The sequence below is a fragment of the Protopterus annectens genome, chromosome 8.part0, assembly GCF_019279795.1.
Source record: "Protopterus annectens isolate FY-2018-M chromosome 8.part0, PAN1.0, whole genome shotgun sequence".
Lineage (NCBI taxonomy): Eukaryota > Metazoa > Chordata > Ceratodontiformes > Protopteridae > Protopterus > Protopterus annectens.
Window position 1 is genome coordinate 837,186,403 of NC_056741.1, and position 25,214 is coordinate 837,211,616.

Sequence of the window (25,214 nt, forward strand, 5' to 3'; positions counted from 1 at the left end):
AGGGAAACCTTCCCTGTTTCCTCTCCCAAGACTGACACGAGTAGATCTCCCTTGCCTGCTAAAGGGACCCCCAACAGATGCAGAGGATGTGTCTAACCCATGGTCCATAGTAGCTGTAGATGCTACAGTAGATGGATATGGGGTAATAAAAGATGAGTGGTCTGAGGTATAGTAAATAGTCAGAGAAGCGTCACCCACCTGCGGCTGAGGCAAACTGCTACCCTGCTATGGTGGCAAAGGTTGTTTGTTTAATTTTTTTGTTTTTATGGCTGGAAGAATGACTGACCATGGGACTGGTAGTCTGTTCCATGGTCAAGCCAAAAATGATGCCTCTTTCCCCTTGAAAAACAAGCAGCAATTGCTGGTAAATGCTACCAGTCTACAAACTTTACTTTTTTTGACAAAAAAAAAAAAAAAAAAAAAAAAAAAAACAGTAAAAAGCATTTTAAAACACCATGCCATCCCCATAAAAGTAAAATAAGTACAATTTCTTTCCAGAAAAAATGTTTTCAGTTACTTTGCACCACGTTTAAACTGACAGAAAAAACAAGCAAGCCATTAAAAAGTAGGTTACAGTTTCATGAGAGTTCATTAAAACACAACACTCTTAGGATTAAAATAGCTTTCCTGAACAGAAAGTAATAAAACCTTAACAAAAATTAAGAAAAAATTATTTTTTCCCCCAAAAGGAACTTATCTGCCCAGCAAAAGAAATCACAAGCTGACTATCAATCCTTGAAAGCCTCCTACAGGCGAGGCAAATTGCTAGTCTGCTGTGATGATAAAGGCTGTTTGCTTTTTTTTTTTTTTTTTTTGTATGACTGGAAGAATGACAGACTGTGGGACCAGTAGTCTGTTCTGTCATCAAGCCAAAAATCATGCCAATTAAATAAATAAATGACTGTTTGATACTCCTTCATGTGTAGTGTTGAGAAATACAAAAAGGAGCTGCAAATGCAGTAATAAAAAAATTACCTGAATGGAGATGGAACACTTATTTTCTGATGATCATTTCATAACACATTCATCTGTGTCAATAATCAAAGCTTTGTATGATGCTGTCTGTGTGCAGTTTTGAAAAACTCATCATTCTAAAGACACAGATCTGAGGGACCACTGCAGAGAATAGTAATATGGGTAGTCTTAACCAGATGCCCTATGACATGGGGCACTATTGAAGAGTAATAATATGGGTAAAGTCTGCATCAATTGTCATACGAGATGAGCCTTTTAGACACAGACATAGAGCTGGTAATTGTATGGTTTGTAGAGTTCTACTACATCATCAGACTGTTTTGTTGAAATTGTATAACTTCCCTTTAGGTTGTACAATACTGGGGGATGTTATTTTATTTAAGGCGATTCATGGGGTGAAGTCCCCTGCATGGCAGTGTGGAAGGGTTGCTCCCTTCTTTACCTAGTATGTTATTTTTAAGGACTTCAGCAAAATTGTCCTTTGATGCAGCAGGACTTTTTATATCCTAGCTTTTTCCAGATATGCAGATATATAGGTCCATTGATTTAGCAGGGCATGACATATGTCTTACCCTATCTCAGACCTGTATATAGATAGATATAAATAATTGTTATCCTTTTTATTATTCAGTTATTGTTCAATATCCTCCTTTATCCAGCTCAAGGTTAAGAGTGAGTCTGAGTCTATTCCACTACTCAGTGAGTGCAAGGCAGAGAAACTATTCCTGGATAATACACCAGTCTATTACAGGATGCACAGACATATTTTTTCACTTACAACTTGTACACCTATAGGCAGTTTAGAAGATTACCAGTTCACATACAGTATGTCTTGGGGATATGGAAAAAAATGTTGAATCACCCAGCAAAAATCAATACAGACATAGGAGTAACATGCAGAGTTTATGAAGGTTCCTCCACCCACACTCCTTTGAGAACTGAACTGCAGAGCCAAGCAATGCCACTTTAGCAAGGCACAAAATATTTCAACATCAATCAAAGATTGTTTGGCAGAAAACAAGAGACTAAGGGCCTGATTCGTCATTTTGTTTTCACTCTTTGCTTGTGTTTCTAACTTTTGGTGGCCACATAGAACACAGTAAAGATTAATATTACATCTGAAGAACAGTAGTTGATTAATGTCACCACCACTTCTATAAATTATCAAGTAACTCTGTGTTATATATTTTGTGTTTCAGTAACACACACTTTACAGAAAAGAATGGGATGTGCTTTTGAAAATGGAAGAAAAACGTATTTCTGGCACTATGTGTATAATCAGAAAGATGTGTACCACTACAGCTATGAGAAACAGCACTACGTGGCAGATCACCCATCCTTAAAGCAGATAATAGAAGATAATAACAGAAACCCTTCATATCTGAAAAACATAGGAGATATATTATCCGAAACCTGCAATGCTGCGAAAAATATTTTCGATAACCTGCCTACTGAGCTGGGAAGTATCGGTAATGATGCATTTTATTAATCATGAAATAGTTCTAAATGTTAACAAACAATGACTCAGGCTTTCTTTGCCCTTTACTAAGTAATAAGAAATGCTATCATTTGTGCTAATGGCTGTGTAAAAAGGAACAGTTCAAGAACAAAAAGTGTTGGCATCTTTCACTTTCATCACCCTGGAAAGTTTTATTATACTTAGCATAATTTATTTGTTTATTATTTTATGTTCAGCAGCACAGAGCACAGATGAATATTTGAGAACTACATGATTCCTGAGTTCAGGTTCTGGAGGTTCATAGGTTCATGGGTTGGTACTAGGCTATCGGCCCTAGGGCCTATACAAGCCTAGCCATAACAATTCCCTGGCTATTTCTTCCCACACTATTTACTTCCCTGGACCCCTGTCTAGAAGGGTGACTGACATCATTCCCGGGGTGAATTTCCTTTCTCCCATCCAATCATGAAGGTTCCATTTGAAGAGGGCCAAAGAGGCACTCTGCATGACATGTATGGGCAGTCTTCTATTCCAGAGTCTGGAGAGTCTGTGGGTCAGGAACCTATCCCTCCAGCATGTTTTCTTTACTGTGATGACAAGGTTTAGATCCCTGGAGTATCTGACTCTGAGGGATTGGGATTTCTTTAAGTGTAGCATGTCCAACAGCTCTGGGTTTGACATGGCCTTGTATGTTAAGCAGAGATCGCCTCTGAGTAGACGATATGCGACAGAGTATAGCTGGAGTTTTTTAAGGCGGTCAGCACAAGGCATTTGCTTTAGGCCTGTGATAGTTTTAGTGAGGTATTTCTGCAGCCTTTCCAGTTGTTGCAGGTGTCTTGAGAGGTACATACCAAATGGGGTGTTGTATTCTGCAATGGGTCTAATGAGGGATGAGTACAGTGGGACAATGACCTCCTTTTCTCTGGATGAAAAGCCTTTAGTGATGAGGTGTGCCACATAGAAGGATTTCCTGACTGTTGTGGCGATGTGGTTATCAAAGGTGAGACCACTGTCACTTTCAGTATTTAGTGTACTGCTACCTATGTGGTAATTCACAGGTACATGTTTTTTCCCAAAAGGGATAACTATACATTTCTTGGCATTGAGCTTGAGCCCATGGCTCTGGCACCAAGCATCTGTTTCTGTAAGGCCCTTTTGTAGAGTATCCACATTATTTGGAGATTCAATAATGACTCCCAGTTTGCAGTCATCTGCAAACTTTGTTAGCCAGAGCCCTTAGTATTGGCCTGTACTTCAGAGAAGTAGATGCCAAACAAGACTGGTCCCAGGACTGAACCCTGAGGTACTCCACTTGTCACTTGTCTGGAGCTGGATTTAGAGTCAGCTACTTTTACAGTGTGGGTTCTGTCAGTAAGCCAGTTGGCAACCCATCGAGTGACGTAGGGATTAATGCCCAGCTTAGTAAGTTTATGATTCCAGAGTGGGGGATGGTGTCAAAGCCTTGGCAAGGTCTAGATAGGCTGTGTGGACCGCCTTACCCTCATCCACGGCTCTGGCGACTGATTCAAAGAAGTCAATCAGGTTCAGGAGACAAGATAGGCCCTTCACGAACCCAGACTGGGTGGGGTCCAGTGTTTAAAGGTTGCCAATGTCTTTGTTTATAAGTTCCATGAAAATACGTTCCATGACCTTGCAGATCAGGCTTGTCAGACTGATGGGAAGGTAGTTCCTGGGATCCAAGGTGGGATAACTGTAGCTGTGTACCACTCAGTGTGCATGAAGCCTGAGGTGAGGCTATGATTAAACATGACACTTAGGTGAGGTGCCAGTTCATTTTGTAGTTCATGTAGTACACAGCCCGGGATGTCATCTGTTCCCATGGATGCCGTATTCTTAGCTTTGCAGAGTGTGTTTTTTTACCTGTGTGGCCATTATTACTGGAATTTGGCAATCTTCTGGTATTGAGATGGGACATTTAGGGGGTGAGAAGGGGGTGAAGTTGGCACTGAATTGATCTGCCAGGACATTGGCAATATCATTGGGATCAGTATATTTAATGCCATTCTGTTGTAGCTCAGAGCAGATCTGAGCATTGCCATTTAGATTCTTGACATAGTTATAGAATGCCTTGTCTCTGGAATCTTTGGCAATTTTATTTATGTAACTAGCTTTGGAGGATTTTATGAGGGATCTCAGCTTCTTATTGAGGCTGGTAAGGGAGTTTTTTGCATCCTGGGATTTTCCTCTTTTCTGCAACAGTTTCTTCCTTTTGTTGTAAAGTTTGTTTATGGCAGGGGACCGCCAAACTGGCTTCATTTTTGTGGAGGAGAGCATCTTGGTTCTATTTGAGATGGCATGATTCATGCATGAGTGGATGTGCTCGTACAGTGCCTTAGTGTAGGACTCAGCAGTTGAATGTTCAGTTCCCGTCTGCATGGGTGTCATAAAGTTTGTCACTTCTGACTTGAGTAGCATGAAGTTGGCTTTGAAGAAGTTTTTTGTGGAGGTTTCCTTACTGAGGGGTGGGGGTTGGATGTGGATGTTAAGGATGTTTAGCTTATGGTCTGACCTGACCATCAAGGGGGAGACCATAGGTGTGGAGCATCAATTTCCCATGTTGGTAATGACCAGGTCTAGGATATTGGAGCCCCTGGTGGGACAATGGATTAGTTGATCCAGTGTGTTGGAATTTATGAATTCCAAGAACCGTTGGGCAAAGGTGTTGGTACACAAGTAGTTTTCCCAGTTAATGGCAGGGTAGTTGAAGTCACCCAGTATTAGGGTGTTTGGTTGTATCTTAATATTTTCCAGTATGTTTAGAAAGGTGTAGTGAGAATCTTGGGGCATGGTAGGGGATCTGTAGCAAGCTACAATTTGGATTGCAGTCTTACCTAGTGTTAGCTGCACCTGGAGAATTTCAGATGCATTGTGTTGGGCAACTAGCCTGGTGGTGTGAATATCCTTGGTGAATATGGACACTCCTCCACCTTTAGTGTTTCAATCCTGGTTTGGTGGCCAAAAAGTGTGGTAAGAGTTGTAGCCTGGTATTTAAGGGGTGCTCTCTGGAGCCTTGAACCAGGTCTCAGTTACTGCACAGATATTGATGTTCTCCATTTTTAGGAGTGCCTCGAGAGAGTGCATTTTGAGGTTTAGACTTCTAGCATTGACTAGCATTACCTTCAGATTTTGCATGCTTGTACCTGTTACGGTGGTGGTTTTGTCCTTTGAACTTTGCCTAAAAAAGGCACTATAGGGGTGGTAAGAGCCTTAGCCAGTAACCTGAATCCCAGGGGTGATGGATGCAGACCATCTCTGGCAAAGCATCATGGTCTGTCAATAATGTCATCCCAGGCAGACAGATACTGGATCCCCTTTGAATGACACCAGAAGCTTAGCCAATTGTTGAAGTCAATCATTTTGTCCTTATATTGTGGCATTATTCTGGGCAAAGGCAGGATGCTACTCAGTGCTCGGGGTCATACCTGCCTGGGCCACATGATCTGAGAGCTCTTTCATGTCTCTTTTCATGTAGTCCAGGGAGGTACATCTCAAGTCATTCACTCCAACATGGACAATGACAGAGTCATATTTGTAATTGTTGTGGAGTGACTTGAGTGCATGTGTTATGTGGCAGATCCTGGCATCCAACAGGCAGCCAACTGCAATTTTCTCCTTGTTCATCCTGGTGAGTGGGACATCAGTGTGCCTAACTATAGAGTCACCTATGACTAAAGTGTTAGGTACATTGTCTTGCCTTAGGAGCTGTTGCTGGGTGGCACACTGGTGTTGTGAGCTATGTGACACTTTGGTTGTGATTAGTGTTTGTTTGCGTTTCAGCTTCAGAGGTCCTTGTTGCTTGGGTAGGTTACAGTTAAGGGCCTCCGCATATGTGGATTTAGTGTTGCTATGTGTGGGTGTTGGTGGTGTGGGTTTAGAAGGGCTATGTGTTGCTTGAGGTGTAGTGCATCTGTTAACCTTCTCCTCTTGACCATCTAGCACAATCTTGGGTGGAAAGAGCTTTGCTTCCAGTTTGGCTATGTAAGTGCATCTCTCACAGGCTGTAGTGTTGGGTGGTAGTAGGAGAGGGTTGTCTGTGTACATGAGACAATTGCTGCATTGCCCCAGTATGCCCAGATTCACCAGGTGGACAAGAGAATTCACCAGAAGCTGACCCTTGGACATTCCTGGTTTGGTGCTTTTTTGTAATGTACAGGAGCTGTTTTCCTTATCTTAGCAAGCTACTTTACAATTATAGGCTGTTTAGTGCCTATGACTAATTTCCCCTTATTAACAAGGAGAGTTGAGTGTGTGTATCAGTTTAAGGCTTCCTAGTGCTTTCCAGCAGGTATTATAGCAAGTGCTAGTCACAGGGTTGCTTAAAGGTAAGATGAAAAAAAAAATGTTTATCCTAAACACTGCAGTGTACACTAGAGAAGTTAGATGTGAAAGTAGGTAACTTAAGTTTTACCTGTCTAAAATGTTACGTTTTAGTGGGGAGTCACTATTTTTAAAACAGCAAGATAAATTGAAAGGGAGTAGTCACTTTTGTATTCTGGTACTATGGAATACAGTAGGCTGGCCAATACATTTAAATAGTTGAAGGGGAGTGATTTCACAAAATGATCATTTTGTGCTTACTCACTCAAGCCAGTGAAAGCAGAGAGGAAATGAGATATATCGTCAAATTAACATAAGAGGCAGGCAACTAAAAAGACAGTGGTATTTAAGAAAAGAGAATAGTAACACGGTGGGTGGGTGGGGAAAAATTGTCTGCCTGACTCACAAGAGACAGAGCTGTGGTCTCTTTTGAAGTTTTAATATGCAGTTAAAAGCAGACTACAAGTAAAATACAACATAAAGAAAACAAATCACAGTATTCAAAATATAAAAAGGCAATAAAGTAATACAAAATACAACAAATAAAAAGCAAACTAACCTTTCCTTCACAGCAAAGTGTAGCAGAGTCTGGGTGAGCCTTTCCTAGTAATGCTCTGAAATGTTTTATTTTACCCCTTAAATAGAAGGTTTAATTCCTAGCTCCACCCCTCAGTTCACAAATGATTAACCTTAAGTGACTTCTTCTATCTTATGTATGAGTCCTTAATTGATCAGTTCTAATTTCTGCCTGACTCACAAGAGACAGAGCTGTGGTTTCTTTTGAAGTTTTAATATGCAGTAAAAAGCAGACTACGAGTAAAACACAAGGTAAAGAAAATAAATCACAGTATTCAAAATATAAAAAGGCAATAAAGTAATACAAAATACAACAAATAAAAAGCAAACTAACCTTTCCTTCATAGCAAAGTGTAGCAGAGTCTGGGTGAGCCTTTCCTAGTAAAGCTCTGAAATGTTTTATTTTACCCCTTAAATAGAAGGTTTAATTCCTAGCTCCACCCCCTCAGTTCACAAATGACTAACCTTAAGTGACCTCTTTTATCTTATGTATGAATCCTTAATTGATTAGTTCTAATTTCTGTCTGACTTACAAGAGACAGAGCCGTAGTCTTTTTTGAAGTTTTAATATGCAGTTAAAAGCAGACTACAAGTAAAACACAAAGTAAAGAAAACAAATCACAGTATTCAAAATATAAAAAGGAAATAAAGTAATACAAAATACAACAAATAAAAAGCAAACTAACCTTTCCTTCACAGCAAAGTGTAGCAGAGTTTGGGTGAGCCTTTCCTAGTAAAGCTAGGTACCAGAGAGAAAAAGAACTGCAACTATTCTTTTACTTTGGAACTTGTGCTAGGACACCTTTTTCATCTGTAAGTACTGAGGTATTATAGAATAAACAACTGAGCCTATTTACAGCCTGCCTTGGCTACCTTTTTTAATAAAACACATCTGTTATCATTATATCCTAAATAAGACATGCTTGTACACTTGTGCTCTAAACTGAGCAGTGGAAAAGAAAGGTGACTAGTGTAGTTGTAGCCTAAATGACAAAGAGCATATATGCAAATAGTGCATGCTTCTGGGTTGTAGTTGCTACAACTTGCACTGTAAAACTACCTTTTTCTAAATGTCAAGTGTACATACTTCTGCTTCCTTCTGAATGGCGTTAATTAAAATAAGGATCAGTAGTTAAGGTGCTTGTGTAGGGTGTAGCCTGATTGACATGGGTATCCTGAGGCAGTGTAGCAATTGCCTCATGTGCACTGACATCCCACTATTTATTTATTTATTTTATTTTATTTATTTTATTTTACATTTGTTGACTGGGCTAGTCTGGCTGGATACATGCCCATTTTCAGCAGAGGCCCAAGGAGAAAAGCTCCACTATATACTGGTACATTACATAAAATACATCACTGTAAGATGCAAATTATAAGGATCTAAAGAACTATTTGAATGTAGGATAGTCACAATACAGAAGCATTTTTACAGAAATGTAAAATTCTTAGAATACTTTGTGGATTCCTATTCCCATATTATTAGCAAAAGCAGGAGTAGTAATATTGAAAAGAGAGAAGGTGGTAACACACACAAAGGTCTATACAATATAAATAGTATTAATAGTTATGATAAAACATGTGTGCCAGGGCACAAGTTTTAAGAAATAGATTTACACAGCAGGGAACAACGTGTAGGTTTAAGTGAGAGGAGAGATGACAGGTTGCAGTAGTGTATCAAGTAAAGAGAAGAGACGTTATAGTAAAAGTAATATCTAAGTGGATACTAGGTGAGCTACAGAGGAGGAGTGAATACTAGTAGTAGAGACAAAGTAGAAAAGTAATGGAGAGAGGCTGCAAAGAGAGTTGGGTGCTGAGGTCAGTCAGGACTAGAGCAAGGGCATAGCCAGTTAGATTTGAAACGGTTCCTTAGTTGTTTCTTGAAAAGTTTTGATGAGCCGAGGTCAGTTCTATGGGAAGTTTATTCCAGTATGAGCCAACAACATTTGTAAACAAGGAGTCACCAGCTCTATTGTGTGATTTGAGAGTGGTGACTAGCAGTTTGTTTGCTGAGCAAAGGGAAGTAAGATTCCTGTAAGGGGTGACAAGGTTATTAAGTATTGGTGTATTATTAGGGTAATGGAGAATTTTATAGATGATAACTAATTGATGGAGGAGAATAAGATTTTGACGTTCAAGTCAGTCGAGTTTTTTGAGATTAACACAATGATGGGTACGAAATGGGGAACCTGTGGCAAATCTGGCAATGCTATGGTAGGCTGTGGCAAGTTTCTGAAGGTTAGATTTTGAAAGGTTGATAAAGGATGGGGAGGCATACAATAATGTAGAGATGAGATGAGTTTGGGCTAGAGACACCCTGCTAGTTGGTGTAAGAAAGGGCTTGAGTCTATAGAGGGCACCTATCTTTTTATTAACAGCTTTGATGGTTAGGTCGATGTGGCAATCAAAGTTTAGTTGATTATCTATTGTAAAGCCTAGTAGTTTAGTGTAATAATCAGGTGTAATGATAGTGCCTTTGTCAGACACAATAGAGAAGGAGAAAGGGGCAGACTTAAGGGTAGGTGAGAAAAGTAATAATTTTTTTTTTGGGAATGAGGAGGAGACAGATATGTTGGAACCATTTTTATGCTGCTGTAAAGACTTTTTGGGTGGAAGAATGGAGTTCAGCTGGAGATACAACAGAACAGATGAGAGTTGAATCATCTGCATACTGAATACATGTGGATGTTGGGAGTAAAATAGATAGGTTATTTATAAATACGGAGAGAAGAAGGGGACCTAGGATGGATCCTTGAGGGACACCGATAGTGACTGGGAGCTGAGAGGATAGATGGCTGGCCCAAAGCACTGCTTGTTTTCTATCTTTCAAGTAAGAGTCAAACCAGTGCAAGGCCATAGAGTCAAGTGAGAGAGATTTCAAAGTGTCTAGCAGAAGTTGATGGTTCACCATATCAAAGGCTTTAGAGAGGTCAAGGAATAAAGCAGAGGAGAAAAGGTTTTTATTGCGATTTTTGTTGATATTGTCTGTGAAGGAGAGAAGAGCAGTGGAAGTGCTATGGAAAGGTCTAAAGCCATGTTGGGAGTCTGCAAGTAGGCTATTATGTAAGAGATGATTTAAAAGTTGTTGGTGCATACAACGTCCCATAATTTTAGATAGTGGTGATAGAAGGGCTATGGGATGGAAAATAGTAAGTTCATTAGTGTTTCCTCCTTTATGCAGAGGAATAATGTGGGAGACCTTCCAGAGGGAAGGACTAGTAGATTTGGTTATTGTTCTGTTAATTAAGATGGAGACACTACTGTTAATTAAGATGGAGACACTACTTCTAAATCACTCAAGTTCAATTTGTTTTGATAGATCTACACTAAGAATCTGGATTTCTTGCTGTCTTGTTCACAGAACAGTGACACCGAACAGGTTGTCAGCCCACATACTACACCTCCTGCACAAACCATGCACACAACACATAGACCATCATACGTGGAGGCACTCACCAGAAACCTACCTAAACACCAAAGACCTTCCAAATACAAACATGCAACATCTAATACAGCACCTACAGCACTCAATACACATAAAAAAACACAAGCACCAGTGTCTCACCAAATAAGCCCCTAAGGCAAAGCACATCCAAAGCAAATTTTTTGGTCATAGGTGACTCCATAGTGAGACACACAGATGTCTCACTCACCAGACTGGACAAGAAAAAGGTTACAGTCAGCTATCTGTCAGGAGCCAGGATCCGCCAGATCACACATGCACTCAAATCTCTCCACAATAAGTGCCGTTATGACTCTGTCATCATTCGTGTTGGTGTGAACGACTTGAGACGTACCTCACTGGACTATATGAAGAGGGACATGACTGAGCTCTCTAAATATGTGTCTCAGGCAGGTGTGTCCCTAGCCTTAAGCAGCATACTACCTTCACCTAAGGAGAGACCACAGTATAAAAAAAAATTATTTACTTCAACAATTGGCTTAGTTTCTGGTGTCATTCTAAGGGGATCCAGTACCTGTCTGCCTGGGATAACATGGTAGATAGACCATGTTGCTTTGCCAGAGATGGCTTTCTTCTGTCACCTTTGGGATATCAGTTACTGGTTAAGGCTCTTGCCTACCCCATAGTGCCTTTTTAGGCAATGTTACAACAACTAAATCCCCGATGAAAAAATATATTCAAAAAACAACCTCAAGGTTATGCTGCTAAATGCTTGCAGTCTAAACCTAAATCTGTACTCAGTGGAATCAGCACTCACCTTAGATGATGCTGACATCTCTGCAGTCACAGAGACTTGGTTCCACACATTCAGAAAGGTGGTGGATTATCAATATTCATCAAAGATAAATACACCTCTAGATTGGTTAAACAAAATGATTCCCTTGAACTAATCTGGGTCCAATTGATTGTAGGTAAGACCCATCTCCAAGTTATTGCCAGTTATAGGACTCCCTCCATGAACCAGGATACCCACACTGCATAGTTGTATCTACTTGAATTGCTCAAGATACAAATAAACACCCTGGTTTTAGGTGACCTTAACTACCAGTCCATAGATTGGGTAAATTATACATGTACTAACATACTTTCTTAAAGGTTCTTGGACTTAGTCAACTCCAATGACTTGGATCAGTTGGTTGACACACCTACAAGGAGCCCAAACATTCTGGATCTGGTGCTCACTAACATGGGTGATTGCTGCACCACCCCATTTGTGCAGCTGTCCCTACTGAGGGCTGATCATAATTCAGTCTCATTTGAATTAACAATAACATCTGACCCCCCATTAGCAGCAACTAGACTAAAAAACTTCTCCAAAGTCAAATACAACCTATTACGTGATGGTATTAATAACTTCATATCCTCTGCCCTCACTGATGGCAAGGACACCTATACTAGGATGTACACCAATCCCTTGTATAAATATCTGTAGAAATATGTTGACTCAGTCGTACCTGATAGGACCAAAACAAGATCCTCAAGAAAGAACAAGCCTGACTGGTAATCATCTGCAATTAACAGCTTATACAATAAGAGAGAAATTGCTGTCCAAGGGCAGGAAGGAATGGTCTCTGAATTGGAAGCATTCCCTCCTCACCTTAAACAAGCAAATAAGGCATCCTAAAGCTAACTATGAATCCAAATTAGCCTCCTTCGTTAAGGATAACCATAAGGCCTTCTTTAGCTACATCAGAAAACTTAAATGAAAAACCCAGATCTGCACAGAACTGGTTGTTAATGGCACTACATATACTAAACCCACAGAAATAGCCAACCTGCTAGCTGACAGGTTCAGTGAAAACTTCTCCCCCCTATCCCCACCACAGATCCCCCAAAACATTCCTACCACCTGTCTTCCACCTACTATCTCCAAGGAGCAGGCCATAAATGCTCTCTCCAAAGTCAAAAACAGAGCCTCTGTGGGACAAGATAATTCCCCAGGCTGTGTTCTAAATGGATTAAAACAGGAACTAGCTGCACCACTGGGTACTCTTTTTAACCACAGTCTAAGCACTGGTTTTGTACCTGCTGAATGGAAAACAGCAACCGACATCCTGTTACATAAAGGAGGTACCTCCACTGACCCTGGGATGTATAGGCCCGTAAGCTGGAGCAGCCTAATTTGCAAGGCTATGGAAAGAACAATCATAGACCTTATCAACAAAGATATAGGAGACCACCAAACACTTGACCCAACCCAGTTGGCTTCATTAAAGTGATATCCTGCCTGTTGAACTTGGTGGACTTCTTTGAAATAGTCACCAAAGCCCTGGATGAAGGCAAATCCATGCATACGGCCTACCTGGACTTGGCCAAGGTCTTTGACACTATTCTGCACTGAGGCATCATTGATAAACTCACCCAGCCGGAGATCAACCCGTATATTTTCAGGTGTGTTGCAAACTGGCCCACTGATATAATGCACACAGTCAAAGTAGGTGATTCTACCTCCACCAGCAGACCCGTAACTAGTGGTGTTCACAGGGATCAGTGCTGGGGCCCCTATTGTTTGGAATCTTCTAATCAGATGTACAGGCTAAAACAAAAGGCCTATGGTGACATAGTTTGCTGATGATTGCAAACTGGGTGCAGTCATCGAGTCCCCGAATGATGTCAACATCCTACAAGAGGGACTTACACAGACAAACAACTGGTGCCAAAGTCATCAATGCAAAAATTGCATTATCATCCCGTTCAGCAAGGGCAACATCCCTGCAGATTACCACATTAATAACAATACCCTAAGCACACAATCAATAGTGATGGATTTGGGCACACAAGTTGACAGCAACCTTTCCTTTGACACATCGCCACAGTGGTAAGAAAGGCTTTCTACATCACCCACCTCATAAGTAAGGGTATTGCACCTGGAACAAAATAGGTTATAACCCACCCTGTACTCCTCACTCATCAGGCCAATAATAGAGTATAATGCTGCCTTTTTGTATGTACCTTACCAGACACCTGCAGCAACTGGAAAGACCTCAAAGGTTTCTTACAAAAAAAATTCAGGGTCTGTCATAAGTTAACAGACTGAAATCACTGTCACTATACTCTGTGCCTTACAGACTACTCAGTGACCTGTGCATTGCATATAAAGCAATCTCAGATCCTAATCTAATAGAAATGCTGTACATTCATAAATCAAATGGTACAAGATGCACTCACGCTAGGAAACTCAACCTTATATGTGATATCAACAGGAATTGCTGGGGAGACAGATATGTCTCACAGAGGTTACCTCTCCTCTGGAACAAACTTCCAATTCAGGTAAAGCAGAGCCCCTTGCTGACCCAATCTGAATGTAATTTAGATGACTGGATGCTAGATGAGAAACTACAAATTCACCCTAGGAGTTTTACCTGAGTCCCTCTTGGATACGGGCAATAGTTGTTGACTTAGTTCTGTTTAACACCTTGACATTCTTGGGAACAGGAGTTGCACTTGGCTAGGCTTGTAAGGGTCCTAAGGTTATTAGCCTAGTAACCTCCTATGATCCTATGGAAATTAAAGGTGTTATTCAGTCATTACTGAAATTTTTGTTTTTGTTTTAAACCAAACACATTTGCACCAAATACCAAATCTTTGATCCAGTTTACTAAATGAATGTTTAGTTGTGCAAGCAGTGCACACTAGTTTAAGTGGAAGTTTGATTTAAAGCATTTAATAGTATTGAGCAGGGTTTGTATGGAATTTAGTAAAGTACTGGTAGCAATGGGCAGGTGTGTGTTATATTTAGTAAAATATTTAGTAGAGCTGAGCAGGATTGTATGGTATTCAGTAAACTATTTTATAGCACTGAACAGGTTTATGTGGTATTTTGTAAAGAATTTAATAGCACTGAATAGGTTTGTGCGGTATGTGCGATTTGGGTGAAGGGCTGTTTAAAACTTAAAATCAACTGTTCACTTAGCTTTTAAAAGAATTGCAAGTCATAAGGAAGACTTTACACATCTACTTCTAAACAAGTCATTCTGAGGGCTGGTAATTAAAACGATTTAGCAGCTGACTGAATAATGCCAAGGATCTATTATTACTATCAAAGAACATCCTAGTCTGTGAAAAACTGAACCATTGGAGGTATATGCACTGGGTCTGTAAAAGTTTAGTGGGGTTCCAAATGTCAAAATCAGGAGACATGAGCTCCTCCTTGAAGGTAAAAGATCATCTGTACTCAAAGTTTAAAGCTCATTCTATCATTTGAATTTAATGGTTTTCATAAGACACATAGAATAAATATACAATAATATCACTTTCTCTGCAAAACAAAATATTCCATTTTCATTGCATGAATTATCAATAAGTAAGTTATGTCAATAGATGTTTCAATAATTGTTTTGTTAATTGTACAGTGAGAACAAAATAAATGAAAACAGTTTAGGATGAATGCAGTTACCTCAACAATAGAAAGGAAAATAAATTGCACAGAGTGTTAATAAATAGGAAAGCAACATGAGACAAATAAATGAGTCTAAGGAACAAATTCTTTAATACGGATACTTAAAAGTAAAAAAAGTAAAAGTGACCACCCCTTTCAACCCATCTTCCTGTTTTAAAAATAGTAACTCTCCACTAAACCTTAACTTTTTAAACAGGTAAAACTTAAGTTACCTACTTTCACGTCTACCTTCTCTAGTGCACACTGCAGTGTGCATTTTTTTTTCATCTTACTTATAAGCATCCCTTTAACTAGCACTTTCTCTAATACCTGCTGGAAAGCACTAGGAAGCTTTAAAATGATAGAAGCACTCAACTCTCCTTGTTAATAAGGAGAAAGTAATAGTAGGCACTAAACAGCCTATAATTGCAAAGTACCTTGCTAAGGTAAGGGAAAACAGCTCCTGTACTTTACAAAAAAAAAAAAAAAAAAGCATCAAACCAAGCATGTCCAAGGGTCAGCTTCCGGTGATTTCTCCTATCCACCTGGTAAATCTGGGCATACTGGGGCAACACTACAAACTGTGAGAGATGCACTTACATAGCCAAAATGGAAGCAAAGCTCTCTCCACCCAAGATTGTGCTAGACAGTCAAGAGGAGAAGGTTAATACCCACACTACACCTCAAGCAACACATAGCCCTTCTAAACCCACACCACCAACACCCACATATAGCAACACTAAATCCACATATGCAGAGGCCCTTAACTGTAACCTGCCCAAGCAACAAGGACCTCTGAAGCTGAAATGCAAACAAACACCAATCACAACCAAAGTGTCACATAGTTCACAACACCTGTGTGCCACCCAGCAACAGCCCCTAAGGCAAGACAATGTACCTAACACTTTAGTCATAGGTGACTCTATAGTCCGGCACACTGATGTCCCTCTCACCAGGTTGAACAAGGAGAAAATTACAGTCAGCTGCCTGTTGGGTGCCAGGATCCACCACATAACGCATGCACTCAAGTCACTCCACAACAAGTACAAATATGACTCTGTCATTGTCCATGTTGGAGTGAATGACTTGAGATGTACCTCCCTGGACTACATGAAAAGAGACGTGGAAGAGCTCTAGGATCATGTGGCACAGGCAGGTATGACCCTAGCCCTGAGTAGCATCCAGCCTTTGCCCAGAATGATACCACAATATAAGGACAAAATGATTGACTTCCACAATTGGCTAAGCTTCTGGTGTCATTCAAAGGGGATCCAGTATCTGTCTTCCTGGGACGACATGATTGACAGACCACCATGCTTTGCCAGAGATGGTCTGCACCCGTCACCCCTGGGATTCAGGTTACTGGCTAAGGCTCTTGCCACCCCTATAGTGCCTTCTTTAGGCAAAGTTCAAAGGACAAAACCACCACCATAACAGGTACAAGCATGCAAAATCTGAAGGTAATGCTACTCAATGCTAGAAGTCTAAACCTCAAAATGCACTCTCTCGAGGCACTCCTGAAAATGGAGAACATCGATATCTGTGCAGTAACTGAGACCTGGTTCAAGGCTCCAGAGAGCACCCCTGCAATACCAGGCTACAACTCTTACGACACTTTTCGGCCACCAAAGCAGGACCGAAACACTAAAGGTGGAGGAGTGTCAATATTCACCAAGGATATTCACACCACCAGGCTAGTTGCCCAACACAATGCGTCTGAAATTCTCCAGGTGCAACTAACACTAGGTAAGACTGCAATCCAAATTGTAGCTTGCTACAGATCCCCACCATACCCCAAGATTCTCACTACGCCTTTCTAAATATACTGGAAAATATTAAGATAGAACCAACACCCTAATACTGGGTGATTTTAACTACCCTGCCATTAACTGGGAAAGCTACTCATGTACCAACACCTTTGCCCAACGGTTCTTGCACCTGGATCAACTAATCCATAGTCCCACCAGGGGCTTCAATATCCTAGACCTAGTCATTACCAACATGGGAAATCGATGCTCCACACCTATGGTCACCCCCTCGTTAGTCACGTCTGACCATAAGCTAATGACCCTTAACATCCACATCCTGCCCCCACCCCCCAGTAAGGAAACCTCCATAAAAAACTTCTCCAAAGCCAACTTCATGCTACTCAAGTCAGAAGTGACACCCATACAGATGGGAGCTGAAAGTTCAACTGCTGAATCCTACTCTAAGGCACTGTATGAGCACATCCACTCATGCATAAATCGTGCCATCCCGAATAGAACCAAGATGCTCTCATCCAAAAAAAAAAAGCCAATCTGGTGGTCCCCTGCCATAAACAAACTTTACAACAAAAGTAAGAAACTGTTGCAGAAAAGAGGAAAATCACAGGATGCAAAAAACTTCCTTACCAGCCTCAGTAAGAAACTGAGATCCCTCATAAAATCCTCCAAAGCTAGTTACGAAAATAAAATTGCCAAAGATTCCAAAGACAGCAACAAGGCATTCTATAACTATGTCAAGAATCTAAATGGCAATGCTCAGGTCTGCTCTGAGCTAAAACAGAATGGCATTAAATATACTGATCCCAAGGATATTGCCAATATCCTGGCAGATCGATTCAGAGCCAACTTCACCCCCCTCTCACCCCCTAAATGGCCCATCTCAATACCGGAAGATTGCCAAATTCTGATAATAACGGCCACACAGGTAAAAAACACACTCTCCAAAGCTAAGAATACAGCATCCATGGGACCAGATGACATCCCAGGCTGTGTACTACATGAACTACAATATGAACTGGCACCTCACCTAAGTGTCATGTTTAATCATAGCCTCACCTCAGGTTTCATGCCCACTGAGTGGCGCACAGCTACAGTTATCCCACTCCACAAGGGGGGATCCACCTTGGATCCAAGAAACTACCGTCCCATCAGTCTGACAAGCCATATCTGCAAGGCCATGGAGCGTATTATCATGGAACTTATAAACAAAGACATTGGCAACCTTCAAACACTGGACCCCACCCAGTTTGGGTTCGTGAAGGGCCGATCCTGTCTCCTGAACTTGATTGACTTCTTCAAATCAGTCTCCAGTGCCATGGACAAGGGTAAGGTGGTCCACACAGCCTATCTAGACCTTGCCAAGGCCTTTGACACCATCCCCCACTCTGGAATCATAGATAAACTTACTAAGCTGGGCATTAATCCCTACATCACCCAATGGGTTGCTAACTGGCTTACTGACAGTACCCACACTGTAAAATTAGCCGACTCCAAATCCAGCTCCAGACAAGTGACAAGTGGTGTACCTCAGGGTTCAGTCCTGGGCCCGCTCTTGTTTGGCATCTACTCCTCTGAAGTACAGGCCAACACTAAGAGAATCTGGATAACAAAGTTTGCAGATGACTGCAAACTGGGAGCCATTATTGAATCCCCAAATGATGTGGATACTCTACAAAAGGGCCTTACAGAAACAGTGCTTGGTGCCAGAGCCATGGGCTCAAGCTCAATGCCAAGAAATGTATAGTTATCCCCTTTGGGAAAAAACATGTATCCGTGAATTACCATATATGTGGCAGTACACTAAACACCGAAAGTTTGATAAGAGACTTAGGGACACAGGTGGACAGTGGTCTCACCTTCGATAACCACATCGCCACAACAGTCAGGAAATCCTTCTATGTGGCACACTTCATCACTAAGGGCTTTTCATCCAGAAAAAAGGAGGTCATTGTCCCACTGTACTCATCCCTCATTAGACCCATTTTTAGAATACAATGCCCCATTTGGTATGTACCTCTCAAGACATCTGCAACAACTGGAAAGGCCACAGAAATACCTCACTAAAAGAATCACAGGCCTAAAGCAGATGCCCTACGCTGACCGCCTTAAAAAACTCCAGCTATACTCTGTCGCATATCGTCTACTCAGAGATGATCTTTGCTTAACATACAAGGCCATGTCAAACCCAGAGCTGTTGGACATGCTACACTTAAAGAAATCCCAATCCCTCAGAGCCACACACTCCACGGATCTAAACCTTGTCATCACAATAAACAAAAACATGCTGGAGGGATAGGTTCCTGACCCAGAGACTCCCCAGACTCTGGAATAGATTGCCCATACATATCAGGCAGAGTGCCTCTTTGGTCCTCTTCAAAAGGAACCTTGACGATTGGATGGGAGAAAGGAAATTCACCCCGGGGATCACATCAGTCGCCCTGCTAGACAGGGGTCCAGGGAAGTAAATAGTGTGGGAAGAAATAGCCAGGGAATTGTTATGACTAGGCTTGTATAGGCCCTAGGGCTAATAGCCTAGTACCAACCTATGAACCTATGAAAAAAAATGCATATCTCCCCAGCTTTAAGTCTTCAAAAATGTTATCCTTTTTCCTAGCTCAGTGGTACTAAGATGTTGCAGCAGAGTGTGATATTGTGCTCTTAGTAGCTATGAGCTATGAATGATGCTGAGACCAGCACTAGCTCAGGCATTACTCACTGTCTCACAATGGTACTCAGCTGGTACAGCAGAGTTTAAAAACTGCTCCAGTGCATAGAAGGATAAAGACCTGACTATGACCCAGGCATCCCAACTTCATTTAGCTGTTCAGGCACCTAATGGATCTGGCAGGGAGGTTGAGGCATTCCTATCCTAGGAGGGAAGGGTGTGTCAATGTCCCTCTAGTGGAGCTCTGGTGGAAGCTAGAACTCAGAGAGAAATAGATGTTGGCCTGAGGGATGGCGTAAACAGCACAGAGTAAACACCTCTTGGGTCAAGGAGTGGAGTTACTTGCTGTAGTTCTACAACCCCAGCCAGCCATTGTGTAAAAATGCTAGGCAGATGGGGGGATATAGGACTACAAAATTTAACAGGCCCCTGTAGATGATGGCAGCACTCCCACCACTCATCCCACACCTCCACTGAGTGAAGAAAACATGTGCAAGTTCATATGGGTTCACTGGGTGAGGAGGCAGACGTGAAGGTAGAGGGGTGCTGATCAAAAATAAATAATGTAATTCTTCAATTTTTGCATTCAGTGCAGATATATTAAAGTTACTCAAATGTCTGAAAAAATGTATCATCTCTGGAGAACTGCCAGCAGCTCACTGACTAGAGCAAATCGAGTCCAACAGGAGATGCTGAAAAGAGAAAAGAATGATGAGGCTATGCCTCCTTACCTCTCCCTATGGAAAGGAGTTGGGGAATAGAGCTCTTATTGTACACCCACATGTAGTTTATGACTGTCCTCCACAACCTGTAAATTAAATAGATTGCTACAATATTAAGTCTGTTTCCCTGTCCTTTCTGTGGTCACAGGGAATTCATAGCTTGCGTAGTCATGAGACCACTATTGTCTGCATAGACAAGACCAATCTGGCAAAGAGATATATCTGGGGTATGCCCAGGGGAAGGATAGAGCAATTGAAACTGAGAGGGAATCCAAAGTTTGCAAATACCACCCCCACCTGAATTTATGGAAAAATGTTTGGCAGCCAGCCAGCAGGAGACTAATATATTACAAGGATGACATCATTCTTTATTTACATCACTTGAGGTACCAATGCATTTAAATCCAGCTGCTAGTGATGGAAGACCTCTGACTGCTTGTAGAGTAAAACAGGAAGAAGGGAGGCAATTTGAGGAGCTTGTCTTTCATATCATTCGAAATAATGTCACAGGAAGAAATAAAAAATAATAAGTTACAATTTAGTAGAACAGATTAAAGGTATGGAATGAAATGAGCTTCATCCTACAGCCTGTAACTGGTTCTCTCAGCCTCCATGTGCATACTATATCAGTTGTTCAAGGCTGTCTTTAGAAAAAAAACATGTGTGCAGATTCATAAAACAATAATTTGACTTGACAGATGACATCCTCCCTGCTGTTTCCATGTCACATTCTTCATCAATATCATTAATTTATTGTACTACATTCCTCTTGGCTTTTACATCAAATCAAGTTACTTCTAATTCCATTAAGAAAAATTATTGTTTCCCTCTACAACTGCCTAGTTGCTCTTTCAGTTTACTTCTTTGCCAACATGCCAACAATGGTATTTTCTTACATTCTGCTTCCCTCTGGATTATTATTGTTCTATTAATATTGTCAGATGTTTGCATACCCTCCAGAAACCACATTGATCCATAGCCATCAATTTTGGCAATACCTTTACCATTCTTTTAGCCATTAAATAGATAAACACTTTAAAATCATGGTATAAAATTGAAATGGTCCTAGATGAAACAGGATCTGATAGGTCTTTATCATCTTTAGGTATTATAGTTACCACTGCTTTTTTCCATGTTGCTGGTGCTTCCCCTACTTTTAAAATACTATTTAACAAAACCTTCCAGATCTTTATTACTTTTTTCCCATGTTTCAATAACTATAGCTTCCAAACTTCCATCAGAATACCATCCGTTCCTGAGACTTTCCTACAGATCGGTTATACATCACCATTTTTTCTCATTTCCTTCTGTCTTAACTATTTATTATTTAGCCTTATCTACCTCTAACCTTGGCATATTTAAATCTTCCATAAATATTTCCTTTTGTGCTTTTCATTGATTTTCACATTCCTCTGCTTTCTACAAATTTTCATAAAATTTCTGAAAGATCTCTAATACCGCTACAGGATTTCTTTCTCTCTCTCTTTATATAGATATATATATATATATATATATATATATATATATATATATATATATATATATTTTTTTTTTTATTTTTTTTTTCAGTTGTTATAGGCTCCTTACATTTGTCAACAATCCTTTCAACTTTCTGTTGCCCAAGTCTGTGTGCTAAAGGTTTTTGTGCTCTGGAGATATTAACAAAAACAGTTGCTTACTGCAGTCTTTCTAAACTCATGCATATTATCCATGTACTCCTTTATTTTCTCTTTAGCACTCTACAGTTGTACCTCTTCTTGTTCAATGAGATTCTCTTTATTCTGTAGAACTTTAACCTTTGTCAGTTCCTCTAAATAATTATTGTTACTTCTTAACTATATCTCTTTTTCTTTTATTTCTGCCCTATTTTTAAACTCTCCTTTCATTTTAATTACTAACTATAATTACTGCCGTACTTTCTATCTTCTCTAATAATTCATGAATAATTTCCACCAACTATTCTTTAAATTCCCCTCTTAATGGTAGGTAAGGAAGCACTAGTGTCTCATTTTTCTGTCATTACTGTGCATTTTTATCTTAGTTATTATTGGTGCATGATCTGAAATAGTCATTGGATGTGTAGCAAAGCTTTCAATTAAATACACAAGTTCCTGTGAAATATAATTTATATCTAGTCCCAGGACTGGCCTTTGGTCAACTGGTACCCTAGGCATAAGGCCTTCACAGTGCCCCCACAACACTACCCTGTGTCCCCATCCTGGTCTACCTACACCATCCAGATTACTGAAAAAGCAGTCCTGCTAGAGCAGTGCCCTAGGCAACTGCCTAGTTGGCCTATGCCTAAGGCCGGCTATGTCTAGTCTAGCCCAGTTATTGTACCTTGGGAACAGTATGCAAATTATCTCGAGTTTCTACTACTGAATGCGTCTTCCATACCAAAAAGTTTCAGAACTTTCTTCAGAAATATACCCTCTTTTCTTATATTTTCCCTTCAAGCCCCCCCATACATCCTCACTGTGTTGTTTCAAATCAAATTCCAGTCTCCACCTGTGAGTAATGTTCTCTGTTGTTACAAATCAAATTCCAGTCTCCACCTATGAGTAATGGTCTCTGCTGAAAGCTGATTATTTCTCCAAATCTTTAAGCTCCGTAATATAGCAGTTTTAAGTGGAATATAAATACATGCCAGAGTAATCCTCATCCCTTGCCAGTAACCCCTTACTACCACAAATTTACAATTATTATCTTATTTTCCACTTCTATAGCTATTGGAGCTTCTCTAGCAATTAAAGGAAGTTGAACTGCGGTGGTGGTGCTGCGGTAGCATTGTCACCTCACAGTAAGACGTCCTGTTCGATTCTGAGCTAGAGCGTTTTCTGCGTGAAGACATGCGTGAATGGGCGTACCTTCGTTGAAGGTTGTGCGTCAGGGCTGGCAACTCAGCACGTAAAAATCTACTGCCAATCATTAGCGGACCGGAGTTCTGCTGTGGTGACCCCTAACCGGGAAAAAACGAAAGACACAACAACTTCTTTTTTCCTTGTCCCTGATATTCTGCTGAATACTGATCCTGAAATCCTTTCTTTATCAATTTCACATGCTCAGTTCTTTTTAAATGTGCCTTCTGTAGCATTGCTATCTGCAGTCTGCATTTCATAATATAAATTATATATTTTAGAAATAATACAATAATAATATAAATATATTATATATAAAAAAAAATTATGTTATATATCATGGGCTCAAGCTCAATGCCAAGAAATGTATAGTTATCCCCTTTGGGAAAAAACATGTACCCATGAATTACCACATAGGTGGCAGTACACTAAACACCGAAAGTTTGATAAGAGACTTAGGGACACAGGTGGACAGTGGTCTCGCCTTCGATAGCCACATCGCCACAACAGTTAGGAAATCATTCTATGTGGCACACCTCATCACTAAGGTCTTTTCATCCAGAAAAAAAGAGGTCATTGTCCCACTGTTCTCATCCCTCATTAGACCCATTATAGAATACAATGTCCCGTTTGGTATGTACCTCTCAAGACATCTGCAACAACTGGAAAGGCCGCAGAAATACCTCACTAAAAGAATCACAGGACTAAAGCAGATGCCCTATGCTGACCGTCTAAAAAAACTCCACCTATACTCTGTTGCATATCGTCTACTCAGAGGTGATCTCTGCTTAACATACAAGGCCATGTCAAACCCAGAGCTGTTGGACATGCTACACTTAGACATCCCAATCCCTCAGAGACATATGCTCCAGGGATCTAAACCTTGTCATCACAATGAACAAAACATCCTGGAGGAATAGGTTCCTGACCCAGAGAATCCCCAGACAATGGAATAGACTGCCCATATATGTCAAGCAGAGCGCCTCTTTGGCCCTCTTCAAAAGGAACCTTGATGATTAGATGGGAGATAGGAAATTCACCCCGGGAATCACATCAGTCGCCCTGCTAGATAGGAGTCTAGGGAAGTAAATACTGTGAGAAGAAATAGCCAGGGAATTGTTATGGCTAGGCTTGTATAGGCCCTAGGGCCGCTAGCCTAGTACCAACCTATGAACCTATATATATATTATGTTACACATAATATAAATTAATATACATTATATATATTATAATAATATAAAAGAAAATAATTATTTTCATTTTTGTCTATACCTGACAGACCATTCACATTCCAAGATTATATGGAAAGTGTCACCATTATGAAAATAAGTCATTATCCACACCTATGACAGCCTTTTTAAATGTCTTTTTCCAGCTTTTGTGATACATGCACCCATTAACGTTTAGCAGGTGGAGCCTTTATACTGTTTTTTTCTTATCATCTCCATTTCAGCCTATGACACATTTTACAAGACTTTTTGTTTTAATGAAAACCCTCAAAAAGACACCCCCAGAACCTGTTAATTTAATATAAACACACAAAACTCGGCATATCTTCAAATAACTCTCCTAATAGGAACATTCCTCTGAAACAGATGGTGCAAACACATGTCTTATCTAACCTAAAGTTGAGGTTATCCATGCAAAGATGCATCTCACTGCCTGAGCTTCTGCTTACAATAGTTGGTATCTGTTCTTTTTTACCTTATTTCCCTCCCATATGTGAAAAACAACTTGTTTGCTTTCGGAAAACATTAATGTGTAGCCTTGAAGAAACCAGTGATTTTGTTTTTTATTGCTTTATAATCAGCTTGTCTCCATGGAAACATAAGAAAAAATGTAGCCTTCAGCTGCAAGCTTCTATAGACATGCTGAAACATTTATTGCTAATGGAAAACTTTCCTGTGCATTCAGTGTTCTCTTATTTACTTCTTTCCACTTAAAACTAGTTATTGGATTAAGATAAGTGTTTTAATCCAGACATTCACCTATGTAAAAGTAAGTGACATACATA

The 25,214-nt window shown here is 40.4% G+C and overlaps 1 protein-coding gene across 2 annotated transcripts in view; it reads left to right on the forward strand.

Annotated features, from left to right (window-relative positions):
• The window catches only part of LOC122809088 (class II histocompatibility antigen, B-L beta chain-like), an 837,388-nt gene that overhangs the window by 131,802 nt on the left and 680,372 nt on the right, over window positions 1–25,214 (forward strand). For both annotated transcript variants that reach the window (XM_044080317.1, XM_044080315.1), the window contains exon 2: window positions 2,175–2,444. In XM_044080317.1, coding sequence (XP_043936252.1) covers window positions 2,175–2,444 — 270 coding nt within the window. The remainder of the gene's footprint in view (window positions 1–2,174; window positions 2,445–25,214) is intronic.